A 22,567-nucleotide genomic window follows, 5' to 3' on the forward strand; every position below is an offset into this window, starting at 1 on the left:
GTAGTCATCAATAAATGAGATAAAGTATTTTTCTCCACCTAGGGATGTAATTGGTGCTTGCCATACGTCAGAATGAACCAATTCTATAACACGCCTCTAGAATTTGACGTGTTGAATTTCAACCGATGCTGCTTACTTGTTATGCAATGCTCACACAAAGTAAGTGATACTTTTGTTAAGCCTGGAAGTAGCTTTTTCTCTACAAGAACTTTCAGTCCTTGTTCTGACATGTGTCCAAGTTTCTGATTCCATAGCATTGCAGAATATGAACTACATGAGGCAACCGAGGCTTCTGCTTCTAGCAAAGTCTCTCCCTTCAGCATGTATAAGTTTACTGCTATCTTTTCGCCTTTCATCACCACAAGCGCTCCACGGAACACCTTTATGATTTCTTTCCGTGTTTCAATCTTGCTTGCATTATTATTCAACAATCCGTAAGATAATAAAATTTTCTTTAGGCCTTTCACGTGCCGCACATCTCGAACAACTTTAATTGGTCCATCATACATCTTCAATTTGATGGTTCCAACGCCAACGATCTCTAAGGCATGATCATTGCAACTATACACAGATCCTCCTGAGACAGGTTCATAATGATGAAACCATTATCTTCTTGAGCTCATGTGATATGTTGCTCCCGAATCAATGAGCCATATATTTACAAATCTTTTTCTACCTTCTACGGTGGTTGACGCTTCACAACATAGAGCATCTCCATCATCTGAAGTGTTTGCGGTATTGCCTTGTGGATTGGAGTTTTTATTTAGACTCCAAAAATTCTTCTTCAAATGTGTTGAGTTAATAGATCGACGAAAATGGGAAGAGGGGGTGAATTGGCAATTAAAAGTTTGGTGGAAGCTTTTGCAGAAAATTGAAAGTAAAACGATTTAGAGTGGTTCGACTTTCTCAACCAAAGTATACGTCCACTACCTTAGCTATCAACACTAAGGATTTTACACAAATTCACTAATTTGTCTTTCTTTTGAGGACAAAGAGTAACCTTACAAATCCCTCAAGAATTATACCCCAAATTCTTGAGAACACTCTCTCCCAAAGAGAACAATATAAATTTTGCAAACTTACAAGAAAATACTCGCAAGGAAAGATGTTTGAACAATTCTAGAACAAAGTAATAACACTTAAGAATAATACAATTGAGCACAATAAGTGTTATTGAAAGCAGAAATGAATATTAAATGAAATAGGCTTGAAAATGCTCAAACTTGAGGTTTGATGCTTTCTCTTTGATTCTTGTTGATTGTTGTTTCTTGTTATTAATCAATGGCTCCTAAGCTTGTTTAAATACTCCTTGAATCACTTTCGAATGTTGGGGATCATTAATGAAGTCATTAGAGCTGTTATTGTGTGAAAACAATTAATAAAATCAGTTGGGAGCATGTGTGCATCGATGCATAAGGGTAGTGCATCGGTACACTATGTGTAAAATTCAAATATTTCGACCGTTAGAACCCTTAGTGCATCAGTACACTGAGATTGCATCGATGCATAAAACACATTCGATGTTTTAAAATAGCCGGGCTACATCGATGCATGGCTTGTACATCGGTGCATTGAATGCATTCGATGTTTCTATTTGTTTAAGAGTGCATCGATGCATAGAGAGTGTATCGGTACACTAAATGCATTCGAAATTCAATTTAATTGAGAGTGCATCGATGCATGGACTAGTGCATCGATACATCTCTTTGAAAATTGAACTTTTGGCTCGGTTTTGGTTCGAAATACTTTGTGAAAATTGTTTCAAAAATATTTTAGGTATAAAACACAATTTTACACATTAGTCAGGATTGAAATTGATCTTTAAAAGACTTGGAGTAATATTTTGATATTAGAGTAATTAAATCGAATATACTTAGAAAATCTTTTGTAAAATCTTAAAATTAATTTAACTTAATTTGTTATATCAAAACATCAAAATATTTTCAACAATCTCCCCTTTTTTGATATAACAAAACATTTGAGTAATTTTAAGATTTGTTTAAGAAAATTATTTTTGAAATCAATTTTGAAAATTACTATTACTCCCCCTTATTATGATACATCTTCTCCCCATTTTTGTTAAATCAAAAAGACTCGATTAAAAAAATTTAAACATACCCAATTGATATTGATAAATATAGTTTAAGCTGCTAAGATCACAATCAAGAGAAAGATTAGCCATTAGTTTCATAATCAATATTTATAAATAGATATATAATGGAAAATTGGTCATATATGGTAAATGATGCAAAAACTAATAAACCAATATAAGTTCAACAACCAAATATATATAATAAGTTCTAAAATCCAAACATCTAAAACATAAATCCAAACAAATAATCATCCAAAATAAAAAACAATCCAAGAACAACAAAATGTTTATCAATCCAAGGTCTAAGTTCAAGAAAGCATGGCAAGTAAAGATATACTCCATCGAAGGGTTGAGAGGAGGAGGATAATGTGCTCGTACTTCAAGAGTGAGAGCGTCCATACGTTCACGCATCTCCCGTTGAAATTCAGTTAGCTGAGACTCCTTGGAAGCAAACCTCAGATCAAACGATTCTAGGAAGGATCAAAAATATGGAGGCGTTTGATCTTCTTGCTGTGCTGGATCTAGTGTGGGCTTATCGTCTGGTACGTGTTTGTTAATATCTTGCATAAGCTGTTGAAGATCGGGATCGTCATCAACAGTCGGTGCCGGAGGAGGAGGAGGAGCACGAGAAGAACTAGGAGCAGAAGGAGCTCGTGAAGAACTGACTCCCGGAGTTTGTTTATTGGGTCGAAAGACCCATTGACCAGTTTTCTTATCTGTTTCAAATCGAATTTCTTTAAAGAAGTGAGGTTTATTTGATTTTGAATAGGGATGAGAATATCAAGAGAGACTTTAAGACCAAGTTTGATAAAAAGATTAAAAAGAAGACACCCATAAACTAAAGTTTCTATATGTTTGGATGGGACAACGTTTATGGTATCCACTAGTTCACTAAAAAGAATTTATGGCAAATTTATCTTTTTGTTATGCTGGATACAATGTATCCACCATAAATCTCTGACACGAAGAGTGGAGTACCTACCTCCGGATGTTCTAAACCACCAAGAGATCATCAAATGGAGAAATCTATCGTGATGTGTACGTAGGGTACTGATTGATAAGGAGATGCCACAATCTCTTTCTCATTGTCTAAACTATCGTCATCTAGTCCAAAATGGGCAGCGATCGTAGAGGAGTCAATATGAATGAATTGTCCTAAAAGATAGGATTGAATACCTATGGTTGCAGATCGTCGCTCATTTTGAATACATACCGCATTAAAATAGAAAATGCGTACTAATTGGTGGTAGACAATATGTTTTAGGAGAAAGTGTTTATAAAACTTCCAGGAATGAAGGGTAGGAAGATATTTGAAGTTAATATCTTTAATTGCTTGAATAGAGGGAATACGCTCTTCCTGGATTTTATAAGACTCAAAATAGTTATGGTACCTATAAAAATGCTCTTCTCTATGACGATCAGGTACATTAAAACAGGAGTTCATAATGGTCATATTTTGGTCATTCGAGATTGGATTTTGAGGTTGAGAAGGAAGAGGGTTAGGAGGTTGGTTAGAACGACTTGAAGAAGTCCTAGGGCATTTAGGGTTGGACATGGATTAAGAATCGAAATTGAATGGGTAACCTACAAATTTAAAAACATGTATGCAATATAATCAATCCCAAAACTCAAAAGAGTCCGCAATAATTCAAAATTCTCTAAACTGAGTCCTAATGGGCAAGATTTTGAAAACTATTTGAAAATAATATTTGAGAAATCATAATATGTATAGTTTTTATGAAAACAACACAATTAAATCAAAAACATCAATTTTTTTTTATTTCGAAATTTCAGAGAAAATTTTGAAAAATTGTTTGTTTTTAACGAAATTGATTGTAAAATATAGTTTAGAATCATACTATAATCAATGCCCAATATAATGTTCATCCTAGAACTAATCTAAACTAGTTCTAAAATCAAAATTTGATAAAATAGAGGTTTTTGGAAAAAAATACCTTGAAAAATTCGAATTGAGTGGAATGTGATGATGTTTTGCACGATTTAATGATGTTAGTAGGATTTTGAGAAGTAATATGAATGATTTCCGATAAAAAACGTAGGTTTTGGAGCAATTTTGAGAGTGAGGAGAGGGAGAGGAGCAGCGACAGTTTGAGAGTGTGTAAGAGAGTTTGGGAAAATAAAGAAGAAATAGGGTTTTTAACCAAAAACCCGACGTATGCATCGATGCATGGCCTTGTGCATCGATGCACATTCAAGGAATGCATCGGTGCATCTTCATGATGTATCGATGGCATGATGCACAAAAATGTCAAAAATCCGTTTTAAACACTCAAAATGCTAAATTAATTAGCTCTAGTGATATTGGCAACTCTTGTGATGAAAATTAATCATGTTCAATCAATCAATTTTATCCTCGAACTACATTTGAACATAAAATTAATTTTTCACAAGGAATCATAAACTCCCCCTAATTAATAGCAAAGAAGGCAATAAAAAATTATTATTATTATATGCATTTTTCATTTATTCTTAAAAGTGCTAAAATTAATTTAAACACTAAGTGAAGATAGGTTGGTCAAACCTAATTCTCTCCTAAGTATCCAAAATCTTTCTTTGTCTAAAGGTTTTGTAATGATATCCGCTAATTGATGCAAAGTATCAACAAAATCTAGAACGACATCTTCCTTAGCGACATGGTCTCTAATGAAGTGATGTGTAATTTCAATGTGCTTAGTTCTAGAGTGTTGGATGGGATTTTTAGTGAGACAAATAGCACTAGTATTGTCACACTTGATAGGAATGGTACCTACTTCAATTTCATAATCAAAAAGTTGTTGTTTCATCCATAAAACTTGTGCACAACAACTATCGGCTGAAATGTATTCCGCTTCAGTGGTAGATAATGCAACACAATTTTTTTTTCTTTGAAAACCAAGAAATCGACATATTTCCAATGAATTGGCAAGTACCGGAGGTGCTTTTCCTATCTAATTTGCAACCTCAATAATCAACATCAGAGAAGGCATGCAAGGTAAAGCTAGAGTCTCGAGGATACCAAATTCCTAAACTAGGAGTGTCCTTAAGGTATCTAAAGATCCTCTTAACAGCTAGTAAATGTGATTTCTTAGGGCATGATTGAAATCTAGCATATAAGCAAACACTAAACATAGTGTCCGGTCTACTTGCGGTTAGATAAAGCAATAAGCCAATCATGGATCTATATAATTTAACATCCATACATTTACTTCCTTCATCTATGTCAAGCTTTGTTGATGAGCTCGTTGGAGTGTCATGAGGTTTCCAATTTTCCAGTTCAAACTTCTTGAGCATATCTTTGATGTACTTAGCTTGATTTATGAAGGTGCCATCTTTTCTTTGCTTGATTTGGAGTCCCAAGAAAAATGAGAGTCCCCCATCATGCTCATCTCGAATTCACTTTGCATTAGCTTAGAAAATTCTTGGAAAAGAACATCATTAGTAGAACCAAATATTATATCATCAACATAAATTTGAACTACTAATAAATCTTTACCTTTATGCTTAAAAAATAACAATATTTCATACCAAGCTCTAGGATCTTGTTTTAAACCATAAATCACTTTTGTCAATTTAAGAACATGATTTGAAAATTTTGAATCTTCAAAACCAGGAAGTTGTTCCACATACACTTCTTATTTTATAAAACCATTTAAAAATGCACTTTTAACATTCATTTGATATAATTTAAATTCATGAAAACATACAAATGCTAAAAACATTCTAATTGCTTCCATCCTAGCTATGGGAGCGTATGTTTAATCATAGTCTATCCCCTCTTCTTGAGTGTACCCTTGAGCAACAAGTCTAGCCTTGTTTCTCACTATATTACCACTTTCATCAAGCTTATTCCTAATTAACCATCTAGTACCTACAGTAGAATTATTACTAGGCCTTTCAACTAATGTCTATACTTTGCTTCTCTCAAATTGATTTAACTCTTCTTGCATAGCCATAATCCAATGTTTATCATTTAATGCTTCTTTAATATTTTTAGGCTCTATGCATGAGATAAATGCAACATAATTACAAATATTTCTAAGAGAAGATTGAGTTGTTAGCCCTTTGGATTGATCACCTATTATTTCACTATCCTTGACATAGTTGTACTCTCTTGGGTAAGATACTTCCCTTTCTTCAATGGTTGGATTCTCGAGAGGATCATGAATTTCTTCATCTTTTGTTTCTTCCTTTGATGATGGTTCTTGAATGTCATTTCTAACGACATTTGTATGTATAATACCTACATCATCATCAACACAAGAATTCTTCCTCGGAAGGGGATTATCATCAAAAATAACATGTATATACTCTTCTACAACTAAAGTTGTTTTATTAAATACTCGATAAGCTTTAGAATTTAAGGAATAACCCAAAAAAATCCCTTCATCACTTTTAGCATCAAATTTTCCAAGATTGTCTTTACCGTTGTTTAAAACTAAACATTTACATCCAAAAGGATAAAAATAGCTGATGTTAGGCTTTTTAATTTTAAAAAGTTCAATTGGAGTTTTCTTCAAAATAGGCCTAATCATTACTCGATTAACAACATAACAAGCGGTATTTGTATCTTCTGCCTAAAAAACTTTTGGCAAATTGTTTTCACAAAGCATGGTTCTAGCCATTTCTTCTAAAGTTCAATTTTTCCTCTCAACAACTCCATTTTGTTGAGGGGTTTTAGATGATGAAAAATTATGGCTAATACCTTTAGAATTAAAAAATTAAGTAAATCCAAGATTTTCAAATTCAGTTCCATGATCACTCCTAACACTAGTTATAGAGTAACCTTTTTCGTTTTGGATTACTTTTGAAAACGTGATGAATTTTTCTAATGCTTCATCTTTAGTACTTAAGAATAGAACCCAAGTATATCTAGAATAGTCATCTACCAATACAAATGCATATTGTTTTCCACCCAAGCTAGTAGTTCTAGAAGGCCCAAAAAGATTAAATTGATCAATTGCAATACTCTATTAGTGGATACATCATTAATGGAATTAAAAGAAATTCGCTTTTGTTTTTCTTTAGCACAAGCATCACAGATTTTGTCATTATCAAATTTAAGTTTAGGCAACACTCGAACTAAATCTCCTTGAATTAGTCGTTGCAAAACACTTATACTAGTATTCCTAGTCTCCTATGCCATAACCAACTATCATGCTCATCCTTAGCAACTAGGCATAAATTAGTCATATCTATGGAATCTAAATGCACCATGTAAATGTTTCATATTCTATGACCAACAAGCATAATCCGATTAGATGCAATGTCAATAACATTACAACTATTAGTTTCAAACATGACATTGAATTCCTTATCATATAATTGACTAATGCTCAAAAGATCATGCTTTAATCTATTCACATATAAAACATTTTTAATTTGTATGGAAGAGGTATTACCTATTGTACCTATACCTTCAATGTGACATTTTGTATTATCACCAAAAGTCATTTCTCCTCCATTTTTGGCGTTAAGCTCTATGAACCGGCTTTTGTCTCCGGTCATGTGTCTTGAGCATCCACTATCAAGGTACTATGAATTTGAATTTATTTCCCTTGCCTTGTAGTAATGCTCATTTTCCTACAAACATAGATTAATTTCTAATTTTTGGTACCCAAATTCTTTTGGGTCCATATTCATTAGTTTCCAAAATCCTAGACCCTTAAGTATCCACTTGTGAATGATATCCTTATCTTTAGTAGTAATGAGTTCTTTAGGAACCCATATACTTCTAATGATTTTTCCATTAGAGGTTCTTCAGGGACCTCTATGATTGTATTTTTTTAAAACTTTTCTAACAAAGTTGGTTTTTGATTTTTCTCCATTTTCAAAACGTTTTGTTTCAAATTTATCAAAAGAAGCTTTATGATCATCAATTTTATTTTGATGATCATCATTGACTTTTGAAAGAAAATTATGCAAATAAAAAATTTTCTTTTCAAACTCTTCTAGTTTGATTTGAAATTTTTTTATTTTACTGACATCATGCTCGATTTGCCAATCCATCCCAAATATTATTTTAAACTCCCTAAAGGGTAACTCCTTCAAATATGCTAGAAAGGACTAATCCTGAATTCTCATTGGGCATCATCTAAAAAATCTTATCCATGAGGACGTCTAGACCTAAGGGGCTAGATACTTGAACACCTATCTTGAGATCCACTACTGGAGTTTCTATTTCTTGAAATAGGTTGGAGTAGATGTAAGAGTAGGTAAAATAGAGGTCTATTAATGCATTAATTGTTTAGAAAAAGACTATAAAGGTAACTGACATGACATCTGTTACGTTAACCTCCTCTTGGAATCACACTACTTACTATCTGGAGGCCACCCTAGGCTCTACACCAGTAACTAATCTATTTGTCCCTCTACTCCACTACCCAAACAAAATACTACCACCTCTAGTTGGCCCTCGACCCCTCTACACTAATAGTGTTGATATCTGAATCATCATGGACGTTGTACCCTAAGCCCCAGGCAGTCTCTGATGAAGTAATTTAAAGAGCCACAACTGTGAAAACCACTCGAACTCATTGGAACAACCCTGAGTGCCACCTCCCACACTGAGTACAGATAGGTTATGTGAAGACTCTGATTGGCTCACTGGCGCTACCCCAGAGGCTAAGTTCAATGTTCTCCTCTTGGAATCGCACCTACCTCTTCACCTAGAACTCTGCCCAGTCCACTTGGACTAAGCTATTAGGGTTCTTAACGAACCCTGACTGTCATTAGCTCTCTTAACTAAGTCTGAGATGGCCTCGCTAGCTCCGGGGCTCTCCTAGTCTGTCCCACAAACCCACTGGTCTGCATGACATGTCTATCTAGAGCCCTCTCAATTGCCTTTTCCTAATGGGTCAGCTGAGCAAAGATACTTGGATGATCGACTGCAAGGTGATCCAAAATGTCACATCGAAGGCCCTTTCTGAACCTGTTACAATGACACTCCTTTGCTTAAATCAGATCCACGATATACTTGCTAAGTCTGAGAAACTCCTACTTATACTCCATCACTGAGCGGTCACATTGATTCAGGTGTAAACACTACTTTATTAGGTCATCAGTGTGAGTCTTCCCGATATACTTATTCCTAGACTCTGAGAGGAAGTACTCCTTAAGTAGTGGCAGTGATACACTCTAGGTTACCCACTAAGGTAAGGTGCAACTGTATGAAGGTACGAAGCATCTCTCTGAGCCACTCATCTATTTCATTAAGATCATCATCCTTATAACCAAAGAACTCAATGGTCTTGTATCTGTGGAGTTGCTTTATTGAGGGCCCATGAGGAATGTCAACTAACTAAACTGGGGGTACTTGTAGGGGATGTGGTGCAGCTAAGGAACTAAGGAGGGACCTAGCTATATGTCTAAGTATGAAGTTGAGATCCCTCAAAAAGGTTGCCTTTTCAACCCATACATCTACTAAAGCCTCGTACTTAGAGGTATTCGGGATAAACTCATCACCGATATCTGAGGCTAACAAGACATGATTCTCGTCTCCGCCATCTTGACTATATGCTGGGTTATCTGCTATGGATTCTATCTGAAATTAGAAGAAGAGGGGGTCATTATCGTACTCTTAACTACCTAAAGCCATGTACATATACAAACACTGACTCTAACCCATGGGTAATCCAGTCTGACCCGAAGATCAATTGATTAAAATGTTATATGGGGTTACCGAAACAGTGACCTAAAAAGTTTCATTTAAAATTAGTTGTAAAACATATGATAAATGTTCATCCATAGCATTTTAAGTAATCATGGTAAAAATTTGGGTTTGCAAAATATAGGGAGCTCCCAAATACATCCAAAATACTACAAATACTTAGCACAAATCAAAGTTTTGATTGAATACATAAAAGGGTCCATAAACAGTACATGCCTTCTAAAGATGACTCAATACATACTCTAATGGTCTCTGAGAAACTGGCCTGTTGCACTGGAATGTCTGGCGACGATACCTCCCATGATCTGCCCCTAAGAATCTGCGCATAGAAAAACATTCCGAATGTTGAGCTTACGAGCTCAGTGCCTCACTAATAATTGTACTATACTATATGCATTCACTAAATCAAATAGCTAGTGGTACATGTCTGAACATGTAAAGCTACTGATTTAATTATTGAGAAGGCATCATGGTCCGGGTTAGGGATCTACATCTCAAAGCTCACATACCCCTCTAGACTTTCTGAGATACCATCAGGTATATAAGGTTAGATTCGGAGCTCCATCGAAAATGTACACCCACCAACTTACTACATCGAGTGTTAGGGCATCTGTGCCCAATCAGCTGCTGAAGTACCTTGGCATTGACTTGGATATCCACTAACTATCGTACTCTTCTAATCAAGACTCAGGTGTCTTAATTATTTCTGGAGCATCAATCAATGCTAGTTTTATACATATCTAGTTGTTATTGTTCATACTGTTTTGTTATTTATTAATGTTTTCGCTTGAAGTCTAATTTGATATTGTTTTGAGTATGTGGGGTACCTCGATTCTTATCCCTTGATCCTTGGATTAGTTATCCAAAATTGCTCTTGGGTACTAATATTGAACTTTCAGTATCAGTACTAGACCTTTGGTATCGATACCCACATGTTTGTATCGATACCCTATGATTGTATCGATACCCTATGACTGACTAAGGTTGTTGAATAGGGTATAATCGATACTCTAACCTGAGTATCGATACTCTGGTATTGGAGTATCGATATTGGATTGAGTATCGATACCAAAATTGGTTTCGATTTTTGAAAATACCCCAAGTATCGATACCCCTATTGGGAGTATCGATACCCTACTGGGAGTATCGATACCCCTACTGGGAGTATCGATACCCCTACTGGGAGTATCGATACCCCTGCCCTGGTAGATACTTTATGTGAGTATCAGTACAAAAATTTCCTACTGTTATATCATTCTTGATACAAATCCAAAGAGTATCAAAATGGGGCATCAATATCGATACTCTAAGGATGAGTATCAATATTTCCCTTTAAAAATTGCCTATTTTATGTCTGATTAAAGAATAACTTTGAAATTGTTCTTATAGTATCGATACTACTGCTACAAGGTACTCTGTTTTGGCACGAAAAATCCTATCTTTCTACCCAAAAGTTCATTGAGGTCCCCAACTAATGTTTAAGTGTTTTATCTATTATTAAGGGTCATATAGAGTCAATAAACATAATAAAAACACTCAAATGATGCATTCTACCATGACATGCTTCAAGCTTATGGAAACTATTAAAACTCATCTAGATGAGTTATATGTGGTATAAAGGATTTAGGGTTGAATTACCTGAAGATCTTAAACTGCTAAGGGCATCCAAAGGTCACCCCAAGGCAAGTTTCTCTTTTCCCCTTGCTTGAAAGCTTTCACCAACTTCTCTCAGTAGAAAAAAATCAAAGGTAGCGGTTAGTAGCTGAGTTTAATGATTCAAAATGTGATAAGAACACTTCTTAAGCCTATAAATTAATGAAAATGGGCTAAAATCTTGAAACGTCTTAAACCCACACAAAATCTATTTTTTGAAACTATGGCCAAACTTTGCAAAAAGGGTATCATAATGAAGCTTGATATGAGAAGATTAGGTTTCGTACCTTCTGGATGCTGAAAAGAGTTTGAATTTTTATAAAATTTTCACCTTCTACTTAGGAAGCTAAAGAAGAATATGAAGGAGAATGAAGCTTGGGAGTAGAAGAAAAATGTGAAGAAAAAGTGCAGCATGGGATTTAGACGTGAGATCAGTATTTTATAAATGGTGATCAACCTTTATTTTGAACAAGGCTCTAATTTCACTTCAGGTCCCCCTTCTTTTAGCTGCAAACTAAAAATGCCAATTTGTTTTTTTATCTTTAATGGGCTTAATCCAAGCCCAAAACCATTCCAACTTGGGTCAAAGCTTCCTATAAGCTAGGGAATTAATCCAAGGCCCATCTCGAGTTAGCCCAAAACTTCTAACCTAGGATTCGGGGCGTTACAACGAGTGTGAGCTTGCACCTATTGCTGTCACATGCCTTGTAACACCCTAAAATTCTAGTATAGGAGAATTAAACTATTTTTGTCTAAAATGAAAACCAAAATGAATTGAATTGAGTTTAAATTAATTAAATCACATAGGATAAATTCAATTGCTTAAGAAAAAGAATCAAGTTGGATTGAAAATTTAATTAATTATACTGAAAGAGGACCTAATCAAATTGTTTAGGATAATTAGTGAGTTGAATTAAAACTTGGAATAATTGAATTAAACCAATTTTCCTAGGGATCGAATTTAATTAAAACGTAATTAAGAAGTTTAAACAATTGATTTGATCAAATTAAAGTAATCTGATTTCAATTAAATAAAAAAAATATTAGAATTGAATATAATTAAGACCTTATTGAAAGGTGTGAAAGAGTAATGACCAAATTATGGTGATCAAGTAGGAATTAGATACAAATGTTATAATTGCATGCTATATTTTTAGATTCCTACAATTGCCCTTGAATAGTTTATATCTTAAGCATTAAGGGAGGCTAATTAGGACATTTATATCTTAATGAAAGATGAAGTAATACAACCTTCATCAAATTTATTTGGTAACCGACCAAAGAAGAAAACATTGAGAAATTTTGGAGAAAGAAAAATTGAGAGAAAGCAAAGAGGAGTTTTGGCCATACATATTCAATCGCAAGTTTAATTTCAAGCTTGTATTAGCTAGGAAAAAAACTAATCTAGTATCCATGTAAGCTTATTCTCTTCTTCTATTCTAAAATTGCTAAAGATCAATTTGAATTATTCTCAAATTTAGTTTAGGATAGATTTATTTATTATTAATAGTGTATGGTATTAAAATTTAACATATATCATGATGGAAATGAACATACGTGACCAAAAATTTATAGGATTTAAACAAATTGTAGATTGTTTTGGTTTAAAGGATGAAAACCAAAAAGCTTAAGGTTTGCATATGACTAAATCACAAAGATCCGAATGTTGTGGACTAAACTGGAAACTTTTGTGTAGGATGGATTTGCTGGAAATTGATATTTTTTTAAGATTTTAAGCTTCAAATAATAGTGTAAAATTATGAAAATTGACCTTAGAATTGAAATTAGTCACCATTGTTACTGGAAAATAAATTAGGGATTATTTTGAACAAATTGAAACATTCAGGGCTTAATTAAACAAGAAGGAATACTGGTAATACTAGTTTGAAATAGGATCAGAACTGAACTTACTAAATAACAACATGTTAAAGGTCGATTAGACAGAATTAACAGCTTTCAAGTGAATGTATTGGAAAAAATGGTGAAACTGGACAGTTTCGAAAAGTATATTAGTTGGAGGGCTTAATTGAATTATTGAGGACTAAATTGGACTTAAAAATAAATAATAAAGACCTATTAAAAATGGTAAAAAGTACCACAAGGAATTAGTAATGGTTTTAGGTGGATTAACTCATTAAAGTGCATTTAACTACAAAAGAGACATAATATTTACTGAAATTTAACCTGACTTTAATTGCAAATATGTATCAATGTAGAAAGAAATAAATTGTTATCCATATATGGTTGGAAAGATAATTGAATTAGATTTCCATTGGTATAAACTAATTTAAAAATATAATAAGTATATTAAAAGAAATGAACATAATACTAAAGGGTGTATAATCTGCCAGAACCAAAAATTGTTTGATGCAATATCGTTTAATTAAGTTTAAATTGTTAACGAATAAACTTTAATGATCTTTATAAATTGTATATAAACTATAAGAGAAAGGAACTAAAGAAGTGAACGAATGATCTAAGGGAGAACCTACCAAAGCTAAGCTAAAGGGAATAGCGATCCGCGACTAGCTAGAGTATAGTGAGTGTAACTCTATTTAGGGTTGGGAATTAGGTCTCAACCACTCTTTTCTTATTGCATATCATTTTTATTTAATTAGCATGTTACTAAATGAAACTTAACTATATTGGCATTTTTTAGATCAAAGGGAAGAAAGGATTAATAAAATATATACAAGCATAACAAAACTGATATGAATTGTTAATGAATGTGTTGATGCATGTTGCCATATTTGATTAAATTATGTTCCATGTTGATACTTGAGATAAATCTTGATGTTTTCATTGCATTGAATCCATGTTACAATTCTAAGTTATTGGCTTATGGGTGATTCATGGAATGATCTTGATTCGATTATTGTGGAATAGTGTAACATGAAGAGTATCATTTGAATGGCCTGGATATGAAATATTGCTTGATAGACAAGTAATTAATATATGAATTGTATGTTGAAATCACATAAGCCTTTGGTTAATAATTGGTACTAGATAGAACGACATGCCTTAGAGTCTGAGCTCTTGTGTAATGGGGGACTACGGTCCAGTACTACGGTGCATATTGGCGATAGACGGAGGGTACGTTTAGTTGGTCTTTGGCGACAGTAGGAGGATTGACCAGCACTACGATGCATTATTATTGACAAAAAATTGGTTGGAGACTTGATTATCTAGGCTAAACTAATGACCAAGACATAAAAAAATTTATTGATTAATCGTATTCTGTTAAAATACATGGGTTGTGCATGTAATCGAATTTTGAAATTGTCTTCTTATTTGAATAGAATGATTGCATGAGCATGATAATTAAATGAATAATGTAGTATAATTCAAGTACATGCATGTAATTAGGTTTCTATGGTCATGTGTGAGTTTGAATTACTTGTTCCTTATATATATGATCGAATAAGTATGCATAAGAATTAAGAATGACTAATGAAAATGTTAAAAAGTGGATTAAATGTTACCTCACTACGTACTATAAGTACCTATCACTCTTGTTCCTTTCTTTCCCAAAACACTAGTTCTAGAGTATTCGAAGCTCCACCTCCTTAGCTAATCAATCCAAGGGAAGAATTAAAGTATGGCTTGTTTCGTTATCCTTATACTCCTAGTTGGTGGCTTAGTTTTGAATATAATGGTTCAAATTTCATGCATATGGTGGGTAATTAGGTTGTATATGAAAATGAAATAGTATAGTCCATGTAGTTAAAGGACCCTAATGTATATATCGATAATGACTCTTTTGGGAATGTATCTAGTTCACTAGCATGTCATTTGGTATAATCCATTGAGAGTCTATTTTGTAATGAAAATATATATAAGTAGATTATGAAATGATGTAGTATGTTAAGTTCATTAAATTCCTAACTATGCATGTGGTTTGATATTAGTAATCGGTTTAATGAATTACAGATTTGAAAGCAAAGGAAACTTCCATGGCTAAATTGTGATTCATGTCTTAATCGAATTAATTGATAAGTAATCGGTTTAATGACTCTATTTAATTTGTTGTTGTGCATATTTACGGATATTGCTGGGTTTTTCACATTTTATCATTTTTCTAGGATGGAAGAAGATTAAGTTTGTGATATAAGATTAAATTGATATATCATGTATTTATGGTTTTTTAAAATATAAAATTTATTTTACGGCTGAAATCTTTGACAAGATAGGGCGGCCGTATGAGGAAAATCATAAAAAACAATGTCTACTTCCAAATGGGACCTTGTGGAATCAATTATTTATGAATGTTACTGATTTTCTTTACATTTATTTTTTTTAGGATAGAATAAGATGAGTTGGAGATTTAAGATAACTCATAAAATATTAATTGCTTACTGATATTAGTTATAAAAAAATAACCACAGTTTAAAGTACCTCACAAAGTTGATGGTTGTTCTCAAATTCTAAAACGATCTTGTTAATTGCTTACTGATATTAGTTAAGTTTACATAGAATACGAAACAATAATGCTTGAAGATGTTAAAATTCATATAAAGTAGTTCAAAATATTTTCTTAAAAATTATGCAAACACATGAACACCGTACGAGGAAAATCGTTATATTTAATATCTTTTTAGAATGAAAAATTCAATGTGATCTAATAAAATATTATAATTATTTTTTATATATTTAGATATAGTTATAATAATATTTTTTTATATTAATGGTTATCGAGTTAAGGAGTTAATAATATCCACGACACGGGAATTTAGTAAGAAATTAACAATATCCCTGTATGTTTTATGTTATCCCATACACTTGTATGTTTGTTCTATTTAATTTGTTGTGCATATTTATGGATGTTGCTGGTTTTTCACATTTTATCATTTTTTAGGATGGAAAAAGAATAAGTTTGTGATATAAATTGATATATCATGTATTTATGGCTTTAAAAAATATAAAATTTATTTTTACGGCTGAAATCATTGACAAGACACCGCGTATGGGGAAAATCTTAAAATAAAATGTCTACTTCCAAATGGAACCTTGTGGAATCAATTATTTATGAATGTTGCTGATTTTCTTTACATTTATTTATTTATTAGGATAGAAGAATATGAGTTCGATATTTAAGATTAAACTCATAAAATATTAAAATTATATGAGTTGATTTCTAGAATTGAGATTAATTTAATATAAGTCTAAAATTTAAGAGTTAAATATTTTATTATAGCAATTTATATTAATTATCACGTTAATTCTCATTATAAAAAAAAAGTTAATGACAAGGGATTTTGTAATCAAATATTATTTTACAACTTTTCATAATCAAGTCAGTTTTCATCTTACAATAATTGAAATTTATTATAATCGTAATAAGCCAAAAAAAGAAAAAAAATAACCACAATTTAAGTACCTCACAGCTTATGGTTGATCTCAAACTCTAAAATGATTTTGTTAATTGCTTGCTGATATTAGTTAAGTTTACAAAGAATAAGGAAACAAGAATGCTTGAAGATGTAAAAATTCATATAAACTAGTTCAAAATGTTTTCTTAAAAATTATGCAAACACATGAATACCGTCCGTGAAAAATCGTTCTAGAGATATCTACTTCCAAATGGAACCTTGTGGAATCAATTATTTCGAGTGACTCATTCATGCATGTGCTTAAAGAGATAATAAGAAGACAAGAACAGTAAATAACAAGACAACAAAACTGCTGTTGGGGTGGGGTGAATCGATATTGAAAATCTCAACAAGACACATACGAGGAGGTCCTACTAATTGGACCACCTCAAATGAATTATGGACGTTCATGGAGCTTACACCTATAAATTGGCATGGAAAACTAAACCAACAACACATCTCAACACAAAATCAGCTAATCATGAAAACCACAAGTGCTTCTGTATTTCTTCTTTTCGTCCTGTTTGGCCTGGCCAACGCTGCAAACAATGCCGTGCTGGATAGAAACGGTGAAGAGGTCGTCACGGGCGTCCCATACTATGTAGTGTCAGGCATATGGGGCGCTGGTGGTGGAGGGCTTGCGATAGGCAGGGAGAAAGGTAGACCATGCCCGGAAATTGTCGTTCAGAGACAATCCGATATGGACTATGGTAACCCCGTGGTATTTTCTAATGCGGACCCCAATGACGACGTTGTCCGTGTGTCCTCTGATGTGAACTTGATGTTCACTGGACCAAGAGACTTACTCTGCAAAACAACAACGGTGTGGAAGGTTCAACATCGCGACCACTCAACCGGAAAAATGTTTGTGGAACTAGGTGGGGAGAAAGGAAACCCTGGTTGCGACACAAAGAAGAGTTGGTTTAAAATAGAGGAGACCGGTGTGCAACGTATGTACAAATTTAAGTACTGCCCTTCGGTATGTGGTTCATCTGCAACTGCTTGCAACGAAATTGAGAGAGCTGAAGATAATAATGGACAAATGCGTTTGGCTCTATCCGATGGCGAAGGGGCATGGCCATGGGTATTTATCAAAGCAAACCAACCACGTACTAGGAACCGACAAGTTGTTCCTGCTTAATCGAAAGCCATCCATGTGCGTCAACTAGTTACTACTGTAATAGTAGTATTAGCTTTAAGTGAATAAGGGCAACTGCTTAAGTGAGCTTATCATTAAAGTTGCCTTGTTAGGGGCAGCAGCATGCTCATGCTTACAGGGTTTGCCTCCCAGGGCCCTGCCTTGTACTCTTTTCGTCTTACTGAATAAAATAATGGTTTAAAAAAATAAAATTTATTTTTACGGCCGAAATCATTGACATGACGCCGCGTATGAGGAAAATCTTAAAAGAAAATGTCTACTTCCAAATGGGACCCGGTTGAATCAATTATTGTGAACGTCTCATTCAAGTATTTACGGATGTAGCTGATTTTATTTTATTTTTTTACATTTTATTTTTTTAGGATAGAACAAGATGGGTTCGAGATTTAAGATTAAACTGATAAAATATTAAAATTAAATGAGTTAATTTCTAGAATTGAGATCTAATTAATGTCTAAAATTTTGGAGTTAAATATTTTATTATACCAATTTATATTAATTATCACGTTAATTCTCATTAAAAAAGTAAATGACAAGGGATTAATTTACTAAAATTTCTAAACAAGATATTTTTTTTACCGTTGTCCTACCCAAAGACTTTGACCTTTAATTAGATTGACCGTTGACTTTGATCAAAAAGTTAATTCTTTCAAAAAGTTATATTTTATGTTTTTCGACGTCCTGAGTCCAAATCCGAGGTTCGTTTTTCCAAATTTGAACTGAGTAAGCTATTTTTTACCATTTTATTTTTTGATTCGATCTGATTTTCACATTTAAGATATATTTCTGATGTAATTCATTTTGCCATGTATTCGAGATATTATTTGATGTTGAATTCAAGTTCGAGGGCATTTGAATTGATTCAAAATGATTGATTGGTGGCTCAAAAATGGAGATAATATATTATTACTTTTTGCATGTTTTACGAAACATGATATTAGTTATTGCATGATTGAATATTATTGGCTAATTATGTATAGTTGATTATTGTTGGACTCGAAGTGAATATGATAAAAAGTTAGTAAATTGGTTAAGACTCGATTGAATTGTACAAGAAAACTTAAAAGACCGATAAAAAATAAATTCAAGGGTAGGGATTAATCGGCAAATGAATTAATCTCAGGATCCTTAAATTCTGAATATTACCATTAAAAGTTTTAATGTCAGAACTGCTCGATAGGAAAATTATGAAAATACCCTTAAGATAAAAATATGACATGATTTGCCTCACAGTGGAAATGACATGAAAATTTATATTGAACCTTATATAAGCTCTGGACCATTTGTTTAAGTTCCTGATTTGTTTAAAAAAAGACTCAAATAACTCATATAAGGGACTAGAAGACTAATAAGAAATAATTCAAGTTTAGTTGTTATTCGATAAAGAAATTAACCCTAGAATTCTTATATTCTAATATTTTTTGTTAAATAATGTTAATACCGGAAATACGATATAAGAAATCACTAAAGTACCTATGTGCAAAAAAAAGACTTAAATTGACCCTAAAAGTGGAAATAACCTTGAAAAAGCCATTCTTGATTCGATAAACTATTGATTTACTTGTTAAATACTCAATCTATTTAAAACAAATCTTGATAATCGGGTTTTAACCTCTGAGATGTCAAAGGACTTAGAACTTTTGTTTTTGGAATAAACACCTGATGACTAAATTACTGGAAACGATACATATGACTAAATCAGATAAAATAACTGAAATACCCTTATGCTTTGAAATGACCAAAATACCCTTGAACCTTAAGAGGATCGAAATACTTTGAACTCCAAATTGATCGAAGTAACCTAGAGTATTAAAATGACCTAAATACCCTCATAAATCAAAATATGTGAATGCCTTGGATAGAATTTAGGGATACCATTAAACCTGAATGTGGTATCATTCATAAATGTTAGGAAGCACTAATCGAAATTGTTGGCCTATTCTGAAACTGTTGCAATGCTGAAATAAAATAAATATCACATGAATATATGCATGTCTCTTCGAGACTTGATCAGTGATGATTTATGATGGTGATATGTTCAATTATAATAAGTAGTTGATATTAAGAAATGAGCATCAGTAAGGCATTTATATCTGAATATTTTGTAAATATTGCATTGTTGAGATTTGTTAGTTTGACTGAATTAAAGGAACGATAAGGTGTTAGAAGTCTAGAATATTGTAAATCAATGTTTTACCTTTATTGGGCTAATTTAACCAAAATTTCTTCGAAAATCAGAATGACTTAAATGTCCATACTAGCCTAAATGATGGAATCGCTCTTGATATATCTGAATCCTAAATAGTATTGAATTATCAAATTCTAAATGTTTGATTTGATCTTTTTGTAATCGATCCCTTTTAATGAGGACACCATTCGTGAAATCCGATCAATTTACATAAGTTTCATACTTTCCATTCCTAACAACTACTAAGTGCCTCTGAAAAATATTTGGATCCTCTAGTGTGTTCCCTGTGCACAAAGATGTTTTCTCTGATTATAAAAAAGTATGACCATAATATATGCAATAAAACCTTATCTTTGATCTCTATTTTCTAATATATAATATTTCTGGCTCATGATCTCTACTATTACTAGTTACTTTTACTATGTGTGTGATCTTATTTATATTTTGGTACTTTTGGGATGTATTATGGAGTTCTATAGGTTCAATTTTTATTAAGTTCACAATTCCATATGGACCTAGAGGCACTCCCCTCAAGTGGCTCATTTTCTTTGTGCATTGGGTAAGTCCTTATAAACTTGAGGGCACTCCTCTCAGGTTACTCCTTTGTTTTGTGCATTAGGTAAGTCCATATGAACCTGAGGGCACTCTCCTCAGGTGGCTCCTTTTATGTGGCTCCTAGGCTTCGGCTAGGGTAAGTCATTATGGGCCCAATGTGCTCCCTTAGGGTGGGTCATACACCCAACGGGCCTAGGATAAGTCCTTATTGATGCAACTTTGGGAAATTACATATTGGTGTTTGGTTGGAGGGTATTACAATTATTTTAAAAGTATGTTTTACTGAAACAAAGTACTATTATTTTTAAACTATGATTACATTTATTATGGTTGTGTGTGAACACACTAAATGTCATATTTCGATCTCTTCAACTAGTCTCTTTGAATGTTTCCTTTGGAGTGTATGTTTCCCATATATTGTCTAAAGAATTAATTATATAAATCTCAGCTTCTCACAAAAACTTGTAGATGGTTGAATCAATAAGGAAATTTTCTGCTTCGCCATATCTACTTGTCCTTTAGGATTCATCAGGTAGTTCTATATTATTGAGCTTTCTCAAAGCTCATTTTGTTACTCAACATTGTTAGGAGTATAACAATGTGAGACGAAAAGAAAACATAAAATCAAATATTTTATAGATCCACAATGTGCTTACAGGGTGATTTATACAAGTTGCGATAAATGACATAAAATTCCTCAGCAACATCTCGTAGTAAAATTCGTGTGCATGAATTAACAATAAAACAAATACAATTCATAACATGGAAAATATTTAATTAAATAATATGAATATAAAACCATAAATATATGAATAGAAAAACGTTGATGCATGTAATTACGTAGTTTCCTTCAAACTGATTTTCGGCCACACCTCGGTGCTTGAGGTTTTTAGTCGTCAATCTCTTAGGATGCAACAATGAAATAATCAACACATAGTAAAACAAGTTCCGAGATCATGAACTATTCCTTGTATTCGTCTATGAAAAAAAAACCTAGAGGGGAGCAAAACTTTTTGAATAGTTTTTGAGCTGTTTTCAATTATGTTTAACCTAATAGGTTAACACAATATTTATAGGGAGTTCACACTGTGAACAATTGAGAATTTCTGACCTAATGAAGCATTAATGAGAATCAAGCAATTAAGCAATTAACAAAATTATTGTTTTGATTAAAGGAACTTTTTAATATTTATCCTTTTCATTCCAAAAGAAATTTTGAAAATATATGCTCTATTTGAGGAAAAATATTTCACATTTGGGTTAAAATATCTACAAGCCCACAAAAGGCTTGACCAGTTCGGACATTAATGTTACCCATATCATGCACGATTGCACATTTACGAACCAACAATTGGTTTCAAATTTTCCTCAACAACATTTGGATCAATTTATCATTCAAAGCTCCAAAATTATCAAATTTTTCCAACTATCCCCCGCATGAATTAAATTAATCATTTTATCAAAGCCATTTTGAATCGATGTGGTGATAGACTCTATGATCGATAATTGTATAGGATTGGTAGGTATTCTCTTTTGAACCTTCCCTTGTGACAACATATTTATTTTATTAACTGGCCAATAGACGTGATGTCCTTGAATCGTTCTTCTATTCGTGTAAATGATGATATGTCTCACACAACAACCCTCTAACAAGAATTTTAGTTCTCATGGGTATATCCTTAAAGCCATGGTCATCAACTGGTTATGTAAGAGTTTGAAAAAAGAATGCCCAATAGTATCCTTAAAGTGGCCTTACTTCACTCTCACATAGGTGACTGATGTTGCTCGACTCATCGAAGCACACAATGGTCATTAAAAGTTTTGCTTAGCCTATACCAATTTAATAACTGTTTATATCATAAGAATGAACTTGGGATAAGAAACC

General features: G+C 32.9%; 1 protein-coding gene across 1 annotated transcript; it reads left to right on the forward strand.

Moving 5' to 3' along the window:
- The first annotated feature begins 17,227 nt into the window (after positions 1 to 17,227).
- On the forward strand, positions 17,228 to 18,130 carry LOC120155819 (21 kDa seed protein-like). Its single transcript, XM_039167284.1, has one exon. The coding sequence runs from the start codon at positions 17,262 to 17,264 to the stop codon at positions 17,919 to 17,921; it is 660 nt and encodes a 219-aa protein (XP_039023215.1). The 5' UTR covers positions 17,228 to 17,261; the 3' UTR covers positions 17,922 to 18,130.
- Positions 18,131 to 22,567: the final 4,437 nt, after the last annotated feature.

The sequence above is a fragment of the Hibiscus syriacus genome, unplaced genomic scaffold (genome assembly GCF_006381635.1).
Source record: "Hibiscus syriacus cultivar Baekdansim isolate YM2019G1 unplaced genomic scaffold, ASM638163v2 tig00111208_pilon, whole genome shotgun sequence".
Taxonomy (NCBI): domain Eukaryota; kingdom Viridiplantae; phylum Streptophyta; class Magnoliopsida; order Malvales; family Malvaceae; genus Hibiscus; species Hibiscus syriacus.